The sequence below is a fragment of the Capricornis sumatraensis genome, chromosome 2 (assembly GCF_032405125.1).
Source record: "Capricornis sumatraensis isolate serow.1 chromosome 2, serow.2, whole genome shotgun sequence".
Lineage (NCBI taxonomy): Eukaryota > Metazoa > Chordata > Mammalia > Artiodactyla > Bovidae > Capricornis > Capricornis sumatraensis.
In genome coordinates this window covers 66,439,103-66,458,728 of record NC_091070.1, presented here as the reverse complement: position 1 = coordinate 66,458,728, position 19,626 = coordinate 66,439,103, and the positions used below count along the sequence as shown (strand labels likewise).

At 34.8% G+C, this 19,626-nt stretch overlaps 1 protein-coding gene across 1 annotated transcript in view; it reads left to right on the top strand.

Annotated features, from left to right (window-relative positions):
- Positions 1-19,626, top strand: part of KNL1 (kinetochore scaffold 1) — a 60,285-nt gene that overhangs the window by 17,064 nt on the left and 23,595 nt on the right. Inside the window, 8 exon segments of the mRNA XM_068992770.1 lie at positions 4,534-4,586; positions 4,851-4,884; positions 6,720-6,757; positions 8,958-9,010; positions 9,931-15,024; positions 16,646-16,784; positions 17,179-17,246; positions 17,997-18,095. Coding sequence (XP_068848871.1) covers positions 4,534-4,586; positions 4,851-4,884; positions 6,720-6,757; positions 8,958-9,010; positions 9,931-15,024; positions 16,646-16,784; positions 17,179-17,246; positions 17,997-18,095 — 5,578 coding nt within the window.

The window sequence follows — 19,626 nt, the reverse complement described above, 5'->3', positions numbered from 1 at the left end:
AATAATTATCTGAATTAAACTCACCCCTTCCGGTTAATTTTAGTTCACTGATTCCTAAAATGTCAATGTTCACTCTTGCCATCTCCTATTTGACCACTTCCAACTTACCTTGATTCATGGACTTAACATTCCAGGTTCCTATGCAATATTGTTCTTTACAGCATCGAACTTTACTTCCATCACCAGTCATATCCACAACTGGGCATTGTTTTCACTTTGGCTCCATTTCTTTTTTCTTTCTGGAGTGATTTCTCCATTCATCTCCAGTAGCATATTGGGCACCTGTCAACCTGGGGAGTTATCTTTCAGTGTCATGTCTTTTTGCCTTTTCACTAGGGACTCAATAATTCATAAATACAAATAATGTTTATAACCTTTGCTTTTCTTCTGTGTTATAGTCTCTCTTAATTCCTTTTTTATTTTACTTTGTTTAGTTAAATTTTTCTGTCCTTTATCATATTTTCCAAAGTGCTTACTCACTCTATCTCTTCCAGTTTCACCTTCTTTCTGTTGCCGATTATATTTTTTCTTCTGCTTCTTTCATTAATTTCATCTATTTGTGTGTCTTTTTCTGTCTTCTTATCTTTTCCTTGAGTTCTTGCATTTCTGCCTTTCAGAGAGATGATTGCTTTGTTATGCTTTTTAAATCCATAGCAAACTGTGAGTACAGTTTTCATCATCTTTGGGACATTTTTCTGAGTATTTTTTTATGTTAATAAAATATATTATGCTTTGCTTTCTTTTAATCTTTGGTGTCTTTATGGGTTGTATGCTTTTTCCTCATCATTGAATATGTTGGGTGTTATTTTCAAGACATTTCTGTGGAGGAGGAGGGGATGTGGTGGTATTCCAAGGTAGCTATTTTTCTATAAATAGGCTTTCTTTTTAGCTATCGTAAAGACAGACTGTCTATTTAATATCACCACCTTCAAATTTTATTTTCTGTATAACTTAGACTGCTTTAACTTGGCCTATAGTGAGATGAGCTCCTAGATCAGTTTAACCTTGGATCTGAACAGTTTGGGATGAGACTTGATTGTTTCATGTCCAGAAATCTAGGAAAGTCCTGGGCTTTAATCTACATTGTTTCCCATTCCTCATTTGTTCCTCTGTCTCCTCCAAATTCTTTACCTTAATAAACCTTTCAGACAGATTAAAGAAATTCAGTTCTGCAGTTACCACATAAAGCATGATTTTGCACTAGGATGCCCAGGATTTCAGTTGTGGGGCTGCTGGGAAAATATTTTCTTCTTTTGCTTAGAGGAAGAGTGAGTAGATGTTGGTAAGGGGTGAAGTAGGGAGTTCCCTCTTAGCAGACGCTGTGTGACATCTTTCTGTTAACTGTGTAGTTCCAAACAGTAGGTGCTTTCTGAAATACAAATTTGTTGTTGTTAACTGGTAGTAATTGTAAGTGTTTTATTGCTCTTTTCTGTTCATCTTTTATCTGTAAGTCAATTAATGCCTTTCTGGATAAACCTGAGTTGTCAATGTTTTATATTATTGAATTCCAAGGGTGGGGGGTGGGAGAGACATTATAAGATTTGGTATTACTGGGGAAGGCTAGCTGTTGCCTGCCAGTAGGCTTCCCTTGGTGGTATGTTCCTTGGTAGAGTTGCCACTGCCTTCCTAGATCCTGCACTTGGTTTTGCAGACTACAATTTTTTTTTCCCTGTACCAAAACTGGGTGGATCTTTTAGAAATGGGCTTGTATTAAACAGATTCACTAGAGATTTGTTTATAACTAAGAATGCTACTACTAAATATGGGCTTCCTTGGTGGCTCAGATGGTAAAGAATCTGCCTGCATTATAGGAGACCCGGGGTCAATCCCTGGGTCAGGAATATCCCCTGGAGAAGGGAATGGCTACCCACTCCAGTATTCTTGCCTAGAGAATTCTGTGAATAGAGAAGCCTGGGAGGCTACAGTTCATGGGACTGCAAAGAGTCGGACACGAGTGAGTGACTAACCATTTCTTCACTTCACTGCTAAATATATCATGAGAAATGAATCAGAACCCTTATATGAGTACATCAATACATTCCTCAAAGGCATTCTACCTAAGAAAATAAATTATACTGTAAATATGGCTTGCTGATAATGGAATCTGAACTATTAGTTATGAATCTGAACTACTAGTTATGATTCAGAATGTTTAAAGGCACCAGGCTATGAAACCTAATGAATCTACCTCCACAGTAGGTACACACACACCTATTATTGCATGTCTTAAAAGATTCTATTTGTATACTCCCTGAATAACTGTGGCCTAGGTTTGATTTAATAACTCACTTTCTCCACTTTGTTTCAGACTGACTTTTCCTTCACATGTTGTTGCTGCTGTTGTTGTTTTGTCAGCTTGCAAGATCTTAGTTCTCTGAGGAGAGGTCGGACACGGGTAATTTTACTTAACTGCGTGCTAAGTCACTTCAGTCGTGTCCAGCTTTTTGCAACCCTATGGACTATAGCTCGCCAGGCTCCCCTTTCCATAGGATTCTCCAGTCAGGAATACTGAAGTGGGTTGCCATGCCCTTCTCCAGGGGATCTTCCTGACTCAGAGATCGAACCCTCATCTTTTAACGTCTCCTGAATAGGCAGGGGGGTTCTTTACCACTAGCGCTGAATATTAATGTAAAAATAACTATTTTAAGTTTTCTGTTAAGCATTTTTACTGTGTTAGATATTTTTCTGTAAATTAACCTTTTTTCTTTTGAGTTACTTCCTTGGGATTATATTCCTCAAAGTAGAATTCCCAGGTTTAAAAGAAGCAGTAGTTACATAGTCATTATTACATTTTTGTTACTGGTTTTAGTAACTTTAGTAATGTACCTATTTTTCCTCAGGGTATATTTTAACACTTAATTTTAGCTGATTTGATTGATTTTATTATCTTAGTTATTTTAATTTGGATTTTATTCATCATTACTATTTTTTCTATATTTTGCTCATTTGTGCTTTTTTTCTTCTCATTTTGAAATGTTTTATTTTTCATTTCTTCATCTACCTAGACAATATTAAAGAAAATATTTTAAAGTTTTTGTGTGATTGAACTCTTTATTTGTTATTAAAGCATGTGTCTTTCTTGGTTCATAAATAATTTTTGCAACAGATTTTACCTTTGAAAGCTTTCCCTATATCATAGATACTGTATAGGTTGAAAAAAAATGAGAGAGCAAGGGATAACAGAATGGAGGAAAGAACTATTTTGCCATTTCAGTTAACTGTCTCCATATGTTTGCTAAATATGCTTTAGTAAATATGTTTTATACATTTACAACTTACTCTTTGCCCACTTAATATGTGGTTTCCAAAATTTGGATCTTATATATAAAATGGATAACTAATAATAACGTGCTGTATAGCGCAAGGAACTCTACTCAATACTCTATAATGGTCTATATGGGAAAAGAATCTTAAAAAAAAGAAGTAGATATATATATACACATATTTATATATATATAATTGATTCACTTTGCTGTGCACCTGAAACTAACAGAGCATTGTAAATCAACTATACTTCAGTAAAAATAAAAATTTGGATCTTGAGGCATCTAAATATATTTCGGCATTTTCTTGTTTGTATTTCTTTCATTTTTTTCCTCTGACTTTTTACATGTGAATTGGGTTATTCATTGTTAGTTTTCATTGATAACTTTCCTCTTAGTGTATAATAGCAACCTTGTTTAGTTCTAATACTTTTTTGCTATGAAATGTAATGTGTTGAATTACTTCATAGTTATCTTCACTTTTCTGTTGTTTGTCCATAGATAATTTTTAAAAATATTTTTACTTTGTAACTTGCAGGTTGTAGATTGAGTTTAAAATTTTTAAAAATTTAGTCAATAGCCATTTTTAATAGGGTATTTCAACCTGTTTACATTTGTTAAAATCAATATTCCTCTTCTCTCTGTATTGTTGGGTAAATTTAACTGTATTGTTGCAGATTTTTGGTTTTATTTTTTACTTTTTCTTGGAGTATAGTTGATTCACAATGTTGGGGGTTTTGTTTTGTTTTTAAACAAGAATGGGTAGTATAAATGCTTTTAGAGCAATTATTAAGATAACTAAGAGTTTTTAGTAGTTTAATCTTTAATACAATAAAATAGTTTTTTGGATGTTGCATTATCTCTGCATTCCTGGGATAAATCCAATTTAATCATAAAATAACTTTGCTAGCATTAGTTTGCTAATATTTTGGGTTTTCTGCACTAATATTCATATATGAGGTTGGCCTATAGATTTTATGTGGTATTCTTACTTGGTTTTACTACTGAGGTTCTATGAAGTTTTATAAATCAATCAGAAAGCTTTATCTTACTTATCTCAAAACAGATTGTAAATTAACATCATAGTGTTCTAATTAAAACTTGAAGATTTGGGAGAGTTCCCTGGTTGCCTAGGGATTAGGATTCCAGGCTGTCACTGCTGTGGCCTGAGTTCAACCCCTGGTGGGGGAACTGAGATCCCACAAGCCGTGCAGTTCAGTCAAAAAAAAAAAAATTGCAGATTTTCAGTAATCTTTATTTTCTTTTCTAGAGTATTCCAGACAGAGTCTCATATGAAAATAGTGAAAAAGTCAGAAATTTCAGGTAAATTTGTTCTGTTACCCCTACTAAATCTATTTTCTATATGATTATGCTATGGTTATCTAACCAGATAACTGGTATAACTTAATACCTATCTGATTGCTTAAAAAGTGTAACTTGAGCTGTGAGGGGCAGAATGTAAGGTATGGCATTAGTATTTTTTTATTGTTGTTAACATCCTTATGTAATTTTTCTAATACTTTATTACTGATTATTTCTAATACTTTTATTTTTGGAAAACTTTAATAAACTTTTCTCTATTTATAGAAACAGAAGCAAGAGAAAATGTCCTATTTATACAGTAAGTAAGAAAAGTGTGATGCAAATTATACTTTAAATGTTGTTTATTCCTATTAAGTGTTTTTAAAGTTAATATTCTTTTTGTTTTTTATTTTAATTCCCTTTTGTGTAATACTTAGGATTAATTCTTAAAGCACATTATTTGCATAATAATTTAACATGCTGCTATAGCTGTTAAGTATAGCTTATCCTCTTAAGAGGGATGAAACATTCTACTTTCATATGTAAATCCTTAAAATACATCCACTAGTAGAAAACAATAAATACCAGGTCTTCAGATTTTTTTCATTAAATGTTTTTCTTATTATAATGTTAATTCAAAAATTAAATAACCATAGAGCTTGAACAGATGGAAAGATGCTTATCTTCCTCATAAGAGAAATATAACTTAGGGTATATTGAGATATAATGTTTATCTAATCAATTAAGAATCTAGGTAAAAAGTCACTCATTGGTAGTAGGTAAATATTATAGAGGGCTTCCCAGGTGGCACTACTGGTAAAGAATATGCTTGTCAGTGCAGGAGACACAAGAGACTTGAGTTTGATCCCTGGGTTGGGAAGATCCTCTGGAGGATGAAATGGTACCCCACTTCAGTATTCTTGCCTGTAGAATCCCTGTCGGGCTATAGTCCATGGAGTCACAAAGAGTCAGACATGACTGAGCATCTGAGCATATACTGTAGAAGACAGTTGGCAATGTCAGTCCAAATTTTGACTTCACATGCTCTTTGGCACAGAGATTTCATGTAAGATGCAAAAGATTCTAAAGGTCTGTCACTAAAAGGTTGGTTAAATAAATACCAGTTTTTCCGTGTAATTGACTAGAGCTGAGCTGGAAGGAAAAGATTGTCTGTATATACTTATACAGAAAAATCTCTAGGCCATATTACTCAGGCTTCTTACAGATAAACACTATTGATAATTTTGGATGTCCTTGCAGAAATTATATATATCTATATATCTAACTACATGTTAATCTTTAGCTTTTTTAAAAAAAAGAAGACAAAAATGGGATCACTTTATGTCTTGTAGCACTTTCCATGTTGTTACATACAGATCTACATCAGTCTATTATAATATGCTGTATGTCAGCACCAATGTTTAGTCAGCTCCCCATTGATGGATATTTGGGTTGTTTCATTTTACTTACCTTTTTTTCCTAGAAAATGAGCTGCTTTAAAGGTCATTCTTTTCCCAAAAAGTAGGGAATTCTCTGATGTTCAGTGGTTAGGACTCCATGCTTCCTAACCACTGCAGGGGGCATGAGTTCAGTCCTTGGTTGAGGAGCTAAGATCCTGCAAGCCACAAGGCACAGCCAAAAAAATTTAAGAAAAAAAAAAAGGAAAGAAAAAGCAAGCAGCATATGTTAAGCATATTTTTATAGTGTTCTTGATATTTAAATTTCTGAAAAAAATTAATGGTAAGTTCCTTTAATTGCCTTGTAATTTTTTCTGCCAGATTAGATGTGCTCAGTTGCTAAGTCATATCCAGTTCTTTGCGTCCCTGTGGACTGTAGCCTGCCAGGCTTCTCTGTCCATAGGAGTTTTCAGGCAAGAATACTGAAGTGGGTTGCAGTTTCCTTCTTCAGGGGATCTTCTTGACCCAGGGATCAAACCCAGTTCTCCAGGGGCATCTCCTACATTGGCAGGCTTATTCTTTACCACTGATCTACCTGGGAAGCCCATTTATTAGATGAGTCTTTTTTTAAAAGATGTCTTTGGAGTTTACTGCCAGTCATCCTGTGAAAACATTTCACCTCCCCTCCTCTTTCAACTGTTGGGATTCTTGGTAATTGTCTGGAGTATAGATTTTTAAATTACTTATTAATTTTTAGGAATAAGAATCCAGAAGATAACTACTGTGAGATAACTGGTGAGTAGGATCAGAATACTTTTCTTCTTATCATGTGTTTTTCTCTTCATCTAGATTCCTTAAAAAGTAATATTTAAGAGTACCGTGAACAAAAAATGTAGAGGAAGTATTGATCTTTACATAAGCTCTTTAATTTAAAATTTAACAAGCTTACTGATATTTCTCTCAAACCTGCTATTCCTTGTTTCTATGTTGAACTCCCATTCACAGTCACTCACTAAAGTCAGGAATTGAGTCGTTTTTTAACTTTTCCTTCTTTCCATATATCCTTTTGGCCCTATTCCTTTCAGTTCTGTCTTTGAAATATCTTGCCTATATGTTACTTATTCTCTGTACCTTCTGCCAGTATTTGAATTCAAATCCTCACTTGAATTCTTTCTTGGACTATTGTATTTAGTTTCTTATCCTTCTAATTTATTCTATGTATTTTGAAATCTTACTGTATTACCGCCCATCCTAAAATTGTTCAAAAGACACTATTTTGTTTACAGGATAAAACCCATACTCCTTAGCATAAACTTAGAAAGCCTTTTATAATTTCACTTGTCTTTTTCTCCAGCTTTATCTCCAGCCCTTTACAGGCATATTTTGCTCTGGCCCATGAATAACTACTTGCATTTTCCCATATGGTCTTTTTTCTGACTGTGTCCATTTGTAAATGCTGTTTCCTGTACCTAAAGAGGTCTTCCTAATCCAATTTGTCTAACAGTCTTCTCATCTTTCACTTAACTTAGCTTTTCCCTTAGCTTAAGTGCCATTCAAAGTAGCCAGTCCACAACTGTTATAGTCCATGAGAAGAAAGGAACTTGCACTATGGTAGTAAGCTACTGTTTAGTTAGTGACTTTATTTTTCTTAGTAAAGCTTTATTGATGAAAGGAATTTTATAGTGGCTGCAAGCTCCTTATATTAAATTAATTGATATTAAGCAGTTCACAGACTGACACCATACATTAAGTGGTGCTGGCTTAAATTGAGCCTTCTCGATTATCCAAACCAAGCAGTTAGTTACTCTGATGTGTGCTCTCAAAATACTGTTTTTCAGTCTATTATAGAATTTATCATATTGTATTTTAGGTATTTATTTTTGGCTCTTTTATTAATCTAGAAATTCTTTGACTCCAGAAACTTTGTCTTGTTTGTGCTTTGGCATATAGTTGAGTTTTGGAGCACGTATATGTTCTGAATCAATATTTGTTAAATGACAAAAATGCAAGCTTGATATGTAAATAAGGCTTTAGTAAAAAGCCCATAATCACTTCATTATATTCAGTCAGGATTGCCATAAACTATTGAAAATATTCTAAAGATTCGTCTTAAACCTAAGTATTTTTAGATATATTTCTTGTTTTATTATAGCATCTTCAGTCACTTCCTTGTTTCCAAAGTCCAGTTTGTCCCCCAAAACTTTATATTTCAGTTCTAAAGTGTCTTGAATCTAATCTCTTATTTCTATTCTTGCTGTCTGTTGCCCTAACACAAGTTCAACTCTACAGTGTTACATCTGAACTATTAGAGTAGCTTCCTCATTGGTTCATCTTCTCTTGAATCTATTTTCTTCTCTTGAATTATTTTTATAAAATGCACATCTCATCTGGGAACATCTAGATTCCTTAGCATAGAATAAAAGATGCTCAAAATCTTACCCTAACAGAGACTTCCTTGGTGCTCCAGGGGCTAAGACTCTATGTTCGCAATGCAGGAGGCCCATGTTTGATCTCTAGTCAGGAAATTAGGTCCCACAGGCTGCAACGAAGATCATGTGTACCATAACTAAGACCCAGTGGAGCCAAATAAATACATTTTTTTAAATGAAAATGTTACCCTAACATTTCAATCTTAGCAGTTGGTACTCTTTAGTGTGTAACTTCTACTATCCAGGAAATAAAAATGGAGACGTGAAGAAGGAAAAAAATTAATCCATACTTTCCATCTTTAGAATCCCACCTTTAAAAATTTCTACCACATTCTGAAAATATTTCAGTATGCAGAGAATACAGTAATCACTGATCTGTCTTTTTCTAAAGTGGGACAGTTTGAAAGTCTCAGTAAAATTTAATACCTAAGTCTTTAGAAAGGACTTAGTAACTGAAAAAACTTTAGTAAATACTTGTAACTGATGAAACTCCTATGAATTGAAAAATCAGGCTCTTTGTGATATATACTTTTGTCATGATTATAGTTTTTCTTTTTACTCAATAGGAATGAACACATTGCTTTGTGCTCCCATTCAGACCCAGATGCCCCAGAGAGAGGTATGAGTTCATTCAGATACCTTCATATTTTAATTTTGTTTGATAGTCGAAACTTTTAAAACACAAAAAATTTAATGTTAATGACATGATTTAGAAATTACTTACCGGAATGAACCAACATAGACTGGAAAAGCTGCCTACCTTTCCAGTTAATTTGTGGTTCAGTTGCTACGTCATGTCCAACACTTTGTGACCCCATGAACTGCAGCACACCAGGCTTCTCTGTCCTTCACTCTCTAGCAGTTAACTAAGTATAGTTAAATCACTTCCAGTTTAAATAATACAGAAATATGTTAATTATATCAGGAATTCTCAAACTTTATGAGGCATATGAATAATCTAAGAATTTGGTTAAAATATATATTCTTATCCCCTAGATCTGGGATAGGTCCTGAACTTCTATACGTCTCTCCCAGGTGATAGTAATGCACTGGTCCATAGACCATACTTTGAGTAGCAGAGTTAGACCATGTCTTTACAAGTAAAACCACTGCATTCAAAGAAAATTCAACCCCCAAGAACTTAGAGTGTACTATGATTTAGCCATCATGCGCTTATTCCTTCTAAGTTTTCTTTTACTTAGAATGAGAATGACCTATCTAATATAATTTTATTTCAATTACATTTGGTATTGTCAGTCTTTTCATTTTTTAGTCATTCTAGAGGGTGTATAATTAACCTTATAATTAATGGTTAATTATAATTAACCTTCAAAAACTGCAAGTATTCATAGACTTTAGAAAAACATTTTAATAATAAGTTACATGCTGCTCACCACACCATTGATTCACACAAACCAAGGTATCATGAAACCATCATTTAGGATTGCTTATATAATCTTTCTATATAGTACATGTTATAAAATACCCTTTTGGAAGTTTGCACTTTATCTGATCTCTTATATTTTGCTTTTGCTGTAGATTTCAGTTACAGAATACAGCCATGAAAGGAAACATTCAAATGACCAAACAGTCATCTTTTCAGATGAAAACCAGATGGACCTGACAGCAAGTCACACTGTGATGATTACCAAAGGCCTTTTAGATTGTACCAAAAGTGAAAAGTCCACCAAGATAGATACTACATCGTTTCTGGCTAACTTAAAACTCCACACTGAAGATTCAAGAATGAAGAAAGAATTACATTCTTCCGTAGATCAAAACACTTCTTCAGAAAAGAAGATAAATTTCAATGACTTCATAAAAAGATTGAAAATAGGAAAATCAAATGCTTTTCCTTTTACAGGACCTGATAAAGAAAATTCTGAGATGCCTGTTCATTCCAAAGAAGTAAATAAGACCACTTCTGTACATCAAATGCATGTATCTCTTGGTGTAGATGAAAATACCAGTAATATGACTAGACTCTTTAGAGAACAAGATGATGGAATGAATTTTACCCAGTGTCATACAACCAATATTCAGGCTTTTGTTCCCACATCCAATGAAGCCAGCTTAAGGGAATTTAAAGGTGATGATATTACAGTTTATGGCAATGATTTCATGGACTTGACAATTAGCCACACTGTACAGAAGTTACCTTCAGCAGATAATCTATCTGAAATAGAAAATCAAACTCAGGATGTCATGATGGATGTTTCAACATGTTATGAAACTAAAGCACTAGAACAGAAGACAGTCTTTAAGGATAAACCAAATGATGCTTTCCAAGACCTTTCCTTAAACCCTGAAGGTAACATACATATGATCAGAAGTCATATTACAGGGACAGAAATTCAAACAGTCACACAGGCTACCAACCAGAATATCAGACCATTGGCCATGATCCCAGAATCTAAATATTCTGGTCCAGCTATTCAAGATGATAAGACATTTTTCTATTCTAGTTGTAACGATGCCATGGAACTGACCAAGTGTCACTCAAGTATGAGAGAGGAGAAAAATTTGGTAAAGCATGACAATAATTATTCTAAAATGTATCCCAATCCAGATGGCAACTCTCTTAGAGAAAAAACTGTTTATTCAGGAGAAGATAGCATGGACATTACCAGGAGTCACACAGTTAAAATAGATAATCAAATTTTTAAACAAGTTCAGACAAATGTACACAAAGCAACTGCACCAGTATCTGAAAAAGAAATGATGATCCAAAATCACATAATTGTGTCAGAGAATTGGGACATAAATGTAAATTGTCACTCTGTTCCTCTTGTATCTCAGGAAAGATTACAGCAGAGCCCAGAAAATCCTTTATTTATTTCATTGACTGACAAAAGGACTGAAATCTTCACGGATGAAGATATGGATTTGACTAAAAGTCACACAGTTAATTTAGGAAGTCAGTTTCCTCTTGCATCTTACAATCTGACATCTGAGAATACCAGTAAATCTCACTCTCACAGCAAAAGCCTTTCAGATGAATGGGAAAAAATGACCAAAGATCATATTGACCTATCCCAACAACAAAACATAATATCTAAGAACATCCCAGCTAATACATGGGACAAAGAAAAAAGTCAAGTTTTGAAGATTTCACCCTTTCTTGATAAAGATTCTCCTCAGTCACCTCATATTAACCAGGACGTAGCAACAAAACATAATATAGTATACTCTCGTGAAGATCTTGACAAACAGGTACCACTGGGAAATAACAGAAATACAATTTCATGTGAGAAAGCTTTGTTGCCTACTACAAAGCCACTGTTTTCATCAAGAGGATGGCCTGCCATGAGAAATCATAGTGTTGTTAACAGTCAAACAGTAAAATCTGTACTAGGCCAGAATTCTAAACTGCCTGAGCCACTAAGGAAAAGTTTAGGTAATCCCATTCCTCACTGTTCTGACAAGACACTTAATTGTTCAGAGAAGGAAGAAAATATGGATCTAACCAAGAGTCACACTGTCATTACTGGATTTGGTCCTTCTGAAGTACTAGAACTAAGTAAGACTAATTTTGAAAACACTAATAGCCAGTTATCAACAGTAAACAGACAGAAAGCTGTAAAAGTTGAAAAATGTAATGAAAGTCCTGTAGAAAAAATGGGAGTGTTTATTTCTAATGGTATCATGGATGTGTTGGAGGACAAAAATGTACAGAAATCCGGAATTCTGAATGAAAAACAAGACGTCAAAATTTGTGGAAGAAAAAGTCTTGGCAGACTAAAAGTTGATAAGACTGTTGTATTTTCAGAGGGAAATGAGAATGATATGGATATCACCAAGAGTTGTACAGTGGAAATAAATCATAGACCTTTAATAGATGAACATGATTCCCATTTGGTGCCTTTGGCAGGAAATTCTAACACTGTTTTGTATGCATGTGGGCAAGATGACATGGAGGTCACCAGAAGTCACACAACTGCTATAGAATGTAAAACTGTCTCACCAGATAAAACAACTACTAGGCCTGTGGACAAAACTGTAATGTTTGTAGATAATCATGATGAACTAGAAATGACAAAGTCCCATACTGTTTTCATTGACTGCCAAACAAAGGAGAGAACTGTGCTTCCAGACAGACCTAACTTTGAACTATCCAAAAGAAAAAGCCTAGAAAAATTAAAAGTGACCCCTACTTCTACTGAGGAGAGTGTTTTTTCCCCACAAAATGTCAAAAGGGATCATTCAGTCGCAAAAGTCAGCCAGCTAACACTGCCAGAGAAATGGTCTAATCATGGTCCTTTAGAGAACGCTGAAGTATTTATAGCTGATGATAACATGGAAATGTCTAAATCAACCATTTGGGAAAATGACAGAAATGTACAAAAGCCTATATTTCTGAAAGAACCTCTATCAGGCAAAAATCAGAGAAGGAAAAGCCTTAGACTCAAAAATGACACAACCAATGCATTTTCAAAGAATGATAAAAATGATATGCATGTCATCCAGTGTTGTACAGTGGAAATAAATAAAAGTGTCCTGGAAGATAGAGAGGACTCCCGTTTGGTGCCTTTGGAAGGAACTTCTAATACTGTTGTGTATACGTGTGGACAGGATGACATGGAGATCACCAGAAGTCACACAACCGCCTTAGAGTATAAACCTGTCTCACCAGATAAAATAACCACTAGGACTACAGACAAAACTGTTATGTTTGTAGATAATCACAATGATCTGGAAGTTACTAAGTCCCACACTGTTTTCATTGATTGTCAAGCCACGGAGAAAATACTTCAAGAGTGCCCTGCATTTGGAATAGCAAAAGGAAAAACCTTGGGTGTTTCTTTTCCACAGGATGGTAATTCTATTCAAGAAGTCACTGGAAAACAAGCACTGGCTGTAGAAAACAAAATCGTTCTTCACAGTGAGCAAAAGCATAATGTGATACCCTTTGTTCCTACTAATACATTGTCTGGGGGTCAAGGTGAGACAGATGTCAAATTCCATAGCACTTCAGTGGATGAAGAAGTCATGAAAGTTGTAGGCCAGGCCTGTACATTGGAAAAACCCAAAATTGAAAGCTGTCAGTTAAATAGTACAGATAGAAGAAATGTGGATTTTACAGGCAGTCTTGCAACTGCTCTTTGTGGATCTGGTGATAATTATTCCTGTTTACCTAATGTTACTTCCTTTTTTGGTAATTCGGAGAAGAATGTCGTGTCCTTATGTGATAAAGATGAAGATTTAAAAGCCAGTCATTGCCCAGTGCAAAATGATCTTCCTTGTGCAAACAATTCAGCCAGTGATGATTATTTGAAATCTGAGGGACTGCCTCTTTCTGCTCCTTGCTTGTTAAAGAAGGAGAAAGTTGTTCAAACCAATACCCAAGGACAGTTACATTGTGCCCCAAAAGTGCTAAAAGATCAAGATCTGATTAAGGAGCCCCCAAATCTAATATCAAATGAAACTTTAGTATATGGTGAAGATTCGGGGGAGATGACTAAACTTAACTCAAAGCCAGTGTGTTTTAAGCTTCCAAGGGATCAAGTGGAGCCCTCTGTTGATAAGGCAGAACACAGTTTAAAGAAGACCTCTGTTGATGATGTTTGTGTTGCTTCTCAGAACCATCTATTAACCCAACTACCTCCATTACCTCAACAAGGACAGAATAGTGTCAATAAAGATGAAGGAATATTGTCTAAAGCTGGAAATAATTTAAATATTGTTGGAGGAAATTCCTCTGAACCCACATGTGAAAACGATTCCACAATGCTTTATAATGGGAAACAGTTTACCGCAGCCTATAAAAACGAACCAAAGAAAAATATTCAAACAGCTAAATGTAATACAGCTATAGATTTCCACAGTAACTCATCCTTGACTAAGCAAGTTATTCAAACTCTTATCTGTCCTCGAGAAGCATCAGATCCTATAATTGCATCCAGTGTTGCAACTTGTAGTAGTGTCAAGCCAAATCTGAATAACTTAAATGGAAAAACTGAAGAAATTTTAGATTTCCAACCAGTTCATTTACCACCTTCTCCAGAACAGTTACTTGAATTAGTAAATAAGGTACGCTGTGATATGAGTATAGTGCAAGCTACAGAAGCATATAATGTTAACATAGTGACTAGCAATGTTAAAGATGATAGAGATGAAGAAAATAACATTCCACATAAGGGAGCTGAAACCACCTCTGTACCATTAATGACAACTGTAAAAGATAAAATGAGGAGATGTTCTTTGGGAATATTTTTGCCCAGATTGCCAAACAAAAGAAATTGTAGTGTCACAGGTATTGATGCTCTGAAGCAGGTTCCACCAGACACAACTGATTTAAATCACTTAGAAACTCAGCCAGTTTCCAATAAGGATTCAGGCATTGGAATTGTTACAGCTAAACTGAACTTAAGTCCATCTCAATATATAAATGAGGAAAATCTCCCGATATATCCTGGTGAGATTAATTCCTCAGACTCTATCAGCTTAGATACTGAGGAAAAGGCTTTGACTGAGACATACCCAAAAGAGACTTCACCCACTGAAAATAAAATGGAAGAAACCTGCAATAGCCAAAAAAGAACCTGGGTACAAGAAGATGATGATGATATTCAGAATGAGAAAAAAATCAGAAAAAATGAAATTGGGTTTAGTGATACTGGAAAAGATCAGGAGGTAAGCCCTGTCTTGAACTAAGAAATGTTCTTGATTGTCTTCTTTTAAATTATGAGTATTCTTGAATTTTAATTTTAGTGTTAGGTAAGCAGGAATTGATTATTTCCAGTTATAGGCATGGAGAAATATTCCTGTATAAAATCTTGAAATTAATTGACTAGCAGGTAGACTTAAACACAGTTTGAAGTGACAAATGGTCACAAAAAATGAAATGGGAAGTAGGAAAAATTAATATTGATTGTGTAATTCTAAATATTCTGTCATTTCTAGTGATTTGTCATTGTGACTTTGCATATAAAAATCTCTAGGCAGGGTACATGGAGTTTGATAAGTCATCTTCAGTGTTAAAATGTTTGGAGGGTAAAAAGATTTATTATGCAGACTGCATAAAGAAAAGATGGACTGAATTTTCTTGACTAATGAAAATACGTAGAAGCTGAGAGTCCATTTCTCTCGAGGATGGGAGAATGGCTAGATCAAACCCAGTACCTCAAAGTGAAGTAAGATTTTGTGTTTATCTAAAAACACTGATTCGGATAACTTGGGGAATACAGGCTTCCCTGGTAGCTCAGCTGGTGAAGAATCCTCCTGCAATGCAGGAGGCCCCAATTCGATTCCTGAGTCAGGAATATTCCCTGGAGGAGGGATAGGCTACCCACTCCAGTATTCATGGGCTTGTCATTTAAACTGAGTTTTATAAGTGGAGAAATAAAAATTAGAAAGTATCATAGGTTCATAGAAACAAAGTTTAAATTCTGTTAAGAAGTTTGTAAGTAAGCTTAGAAGATGATTTCAGTTAGAGGAAAATGACACTTAAGTCTGTAAAGTAAAATAGTTAAAATGGTAAAACCAGGACCATGTGACTTATTTGACTTCAACCAAAGGAGTCTTGGTCATCTGGGGAAAGAAATACTAAAGCCTTGAAATAAATTTTTTCTCTGTACTCTAGACAGGGCTATCTTGTATAGTCAGTATTCTCTTCTGTTTTCTACAGTGTGGTAGCCCTGACCCTGGTGTCTAGTAGATGAATAACTGGATAGGTCAACATTTGGTAGCTCATAGGATCTGGTTACAGAGAAGGCAATGGCACCCCACTCCAGTACTCTTGCCTGGGAAATCCCATGGATGGAGGAGCCTCATAGGCTACAGTCCATGGGGTCGCTAAGAGTCGGACACGACTGAGCGACTTCACTTCCACTTTTCACTTTCATGCATTGGAGAAGGAAATAGCAACCCACTCCAGTGTTCTTGCCTGGAGAATCCCAGGGACAGAGGAGCCTGGTGGGCTTCCGTCTGTGGGGTCGCACAGAGTCAGACGCGACTTAGCAGCAGCAGAAGCAGCAGCAGGATCTGGTTATAACCTAGATACCACTGAGAAACAATTTTCTTACATAGTAGAATGCATAATGTTATTTCATTATATTTTTAAATAAAATTACTTTGAACTTCTAAAAGCCTACTAAGCTGCTTGTTACTTATTCTAATTCTTTACTAAAGTATTTTATATAATTACAGATAAATTTTATGTTAGAAGTATTTCTCTTGGCATTCAGCATTTAGTCATTATAATTAATAGTGTCATAACTTTACTCTTATGATGTTCCTTTATTGATGATTTCAGATTGCTAATCTCCGTGCTGAAGGAGATATGGATAAAAATGCTAACAGTGTATTGATAAAAAGCCTGAGCAGAACTCCATCTAGTTGTAGCAGTTCTCTGGATTCAATCAAGGCTGATGGGACCTCTCTGGACTTAAGCAGTAAGATTTTAATGAAGGCTAAATAAGAGAAATCATTTGTTACTTGACTAATAGTACATGTATTTCAGTTCAGGAGATATTAGAAATTTGTATAAGCTTTTTGGGAGTTATAAATAGTTGATAAGTAAAATAATATTTAGTTTATTTTTAATTCTTAGTTGTTTTAATAAATTGAGAAGTGTTATATTACAAGAGTGATTTTCTTAAGAAGCTTAAAATTAGTAGAAAAATATATATGGAGCCTTAAAACTAATATACTTTACCCTACAAATGACTGTCTTCCCAGAAGGATCCTAGCAGATAGCTTCAAGAGCATGAACCACACATAAACCTGAACAATAAAATTAAGTTTACGATTTAACTTGTTCATCACTTGGATTTGCTTTACTTTTAGCACACCTTGGTAGTCAAATAGAATCACAGTTTCTCAGAGATACCGTTTGTGAAGAGAGCTTGAAGGAGGTATGAAAGTATTTCTCATTTCTTTTTGATAATTTATATACTATTTTGGCTGTGCTGGGTCATCTTTGCTTTGTGCAGGCTTTTTTCTAGTTGTGGCAAGCAGGGGCTCCTCCCTGGTTGTGGTGCACGGGCTTCTCATTGTGGCGGCCTCTTTTGTTGAGGAGCGCAGGCTTCAGTAGTTGCGGTTTGTGGGCTGTAGAGCACAGGCTCATTAGTTGTGGCACGTGGCTTAGTTGCTTTGCAGCATGTGGGATCGTCTCGGATCGGGGATCAAACCTGTGTCTCCTGCATTAGTAGGATTCTTTACCTGAGCCACCAGGGAAGCCCCTATTTCTCAAATGCAACAGATTTCCTCATTTTGTTTTCTCTCGTTTAATTTTTTTGAATTATGAAATATTTCAAATATGCAGAAGACCAGTGTTTTTTTTCTTTTTTTTTTTTTGTTAAAGACAGGACATGGCAATTATGTGGAGTAGAATCACAATTGGAAGGCCTACATTTTGTTGTTTTTTTCCCCCAATTTTACTATTACTGAATAAACTTAAGAAATAATATTAGATGAAATCTGCTTGTGTATAGCCTACATCAGAATAATATCTACACAAATATGCAAAGTACTTTAAGCTATATAGAAACAAAGGAGGTGGTTCTAGTCAAAATTGCTCATACAAACTTTGAGCAGTGGTCAAAGTTTGAGCAATGGTCAAGTTTTACCTTGAATGGTCATACAAACTTTTTTTCTTTCCTCAGAAACTCAGAGATGGAAGAATAACAATAAAGGAGTTCTTTATACTTCTTCAGGTCCACATTCTGATACAGAAACCCAGACAGAGCAATCTTCCAGCCAAAGTAAGTACAATTTCTTGGCAAAATAGTCATCTCAGTTAAAATATATTGTAATTGTTTACTAAACTATATCAAGCAAGTGTTTATTAAAAAACAAAAAAAGAATCTAAGGAAAATTTTGCTATAGAAGGTACATTTGGGGTTAGCATAAAAATTTATTTTTTAAAAATACAAATTTTGAAAAAGTGGAGGTTTTTTTTTCATTTCTTGCCATCTGTTTTGTTTTTTATACTTTTTCCTGAACATATGCTTTCCCCCATTATTATAAAAACCCAAGTATAGCAGAGGTTTTATTTTTTTTTTAATTTTTTTTTTTACTTTATTTTACTTCACAATACTGTATTGGTTTTGCCATACATTGACATGAATCCACTACGGGTGTACATGCGATCCCAAACATGAACCCCCCTCCCACAGCAGAGGTTTTAGTAAACATTTTTCAATATCAAAAATATTTGAAATCATAGAATATTTAAATAATGCAACCAACGGGGAGGGAGGAGGAAGAGGGATTCAGGATGGGGAACACGTGTATACCTGTGGCAGATTCATGTTGATGTATGGCAAAACCAATACAATATTGTAAAGTAATTAACCTCCAATTAAAATAAATAAATTTAATAATATAACCAAGAGGCTTAGTTTAAAAGATTAATAGAAAACTCATATCATTTACATATAAAATTACATAGTATTTTGTTTAACTTAAGTCTGTTGAACATTTACAAAAATTAGGTATGCCCTTGATCACAAAGAAAAACATGAGAAATTGAAAAATGGAGATTTCATAGATATCATCTGATCTTAATCCAATAAAATTAGAACTATTAAAAACACAAGCATCTTGGAAATTAAGAAACACATTTCTAGATAATTCATATCAAAGAGTAAAGCAAAACTATTTAGAAAGCAAAGGAGAACAATCTATGGGATATACAACGGAACATACACTTAGCAGGAAATTAAAAGCCTTAGATATCACTGTTATAGAAGAGAATCTAAAACTAAAGGACTTTAATACTTTAAGAAATTGGAAAATGAACAATAAAATGACATCCGTAAAAAAGGTAGGAAGACAGAATTCAGGTAAATAGAAAATTAATAAACTAGAAAACAAAAACTAGTAGAAAAGATAACAGATCTAAAAATTGGTATTTTGGGGGAATTCCCTGGTAGTCCAGTGGATAGGACTCTGTGCTCTCTGCCAAGGGTTTGGGTTCCATCTCTTGTCAGAGAGCTAAAATGAAGCACTTAGTGCTTCATTTATTAGTGCAATGCAGCTAATAAAATAAAAACTGGTACTTTGAAAAGGATTTAAAAACTCTTAAAGAGCTTAATTAAGTCAAAGGAAGGCTTCTCCCTGTGGTCCAGTGTGTAAGAATCCCCCTTTGCAATGCAATGGACACCGGTTCAATCCCTGGTCTGGAAAATCCCATGTGCCTCAGGGCAACGGAGCCCCTGCGATGCAGCTACTCTGCTATGCAGCTACTCTGCTATGCACTACTCTAGCCAGTACTTAAGAGCCCATGAATCA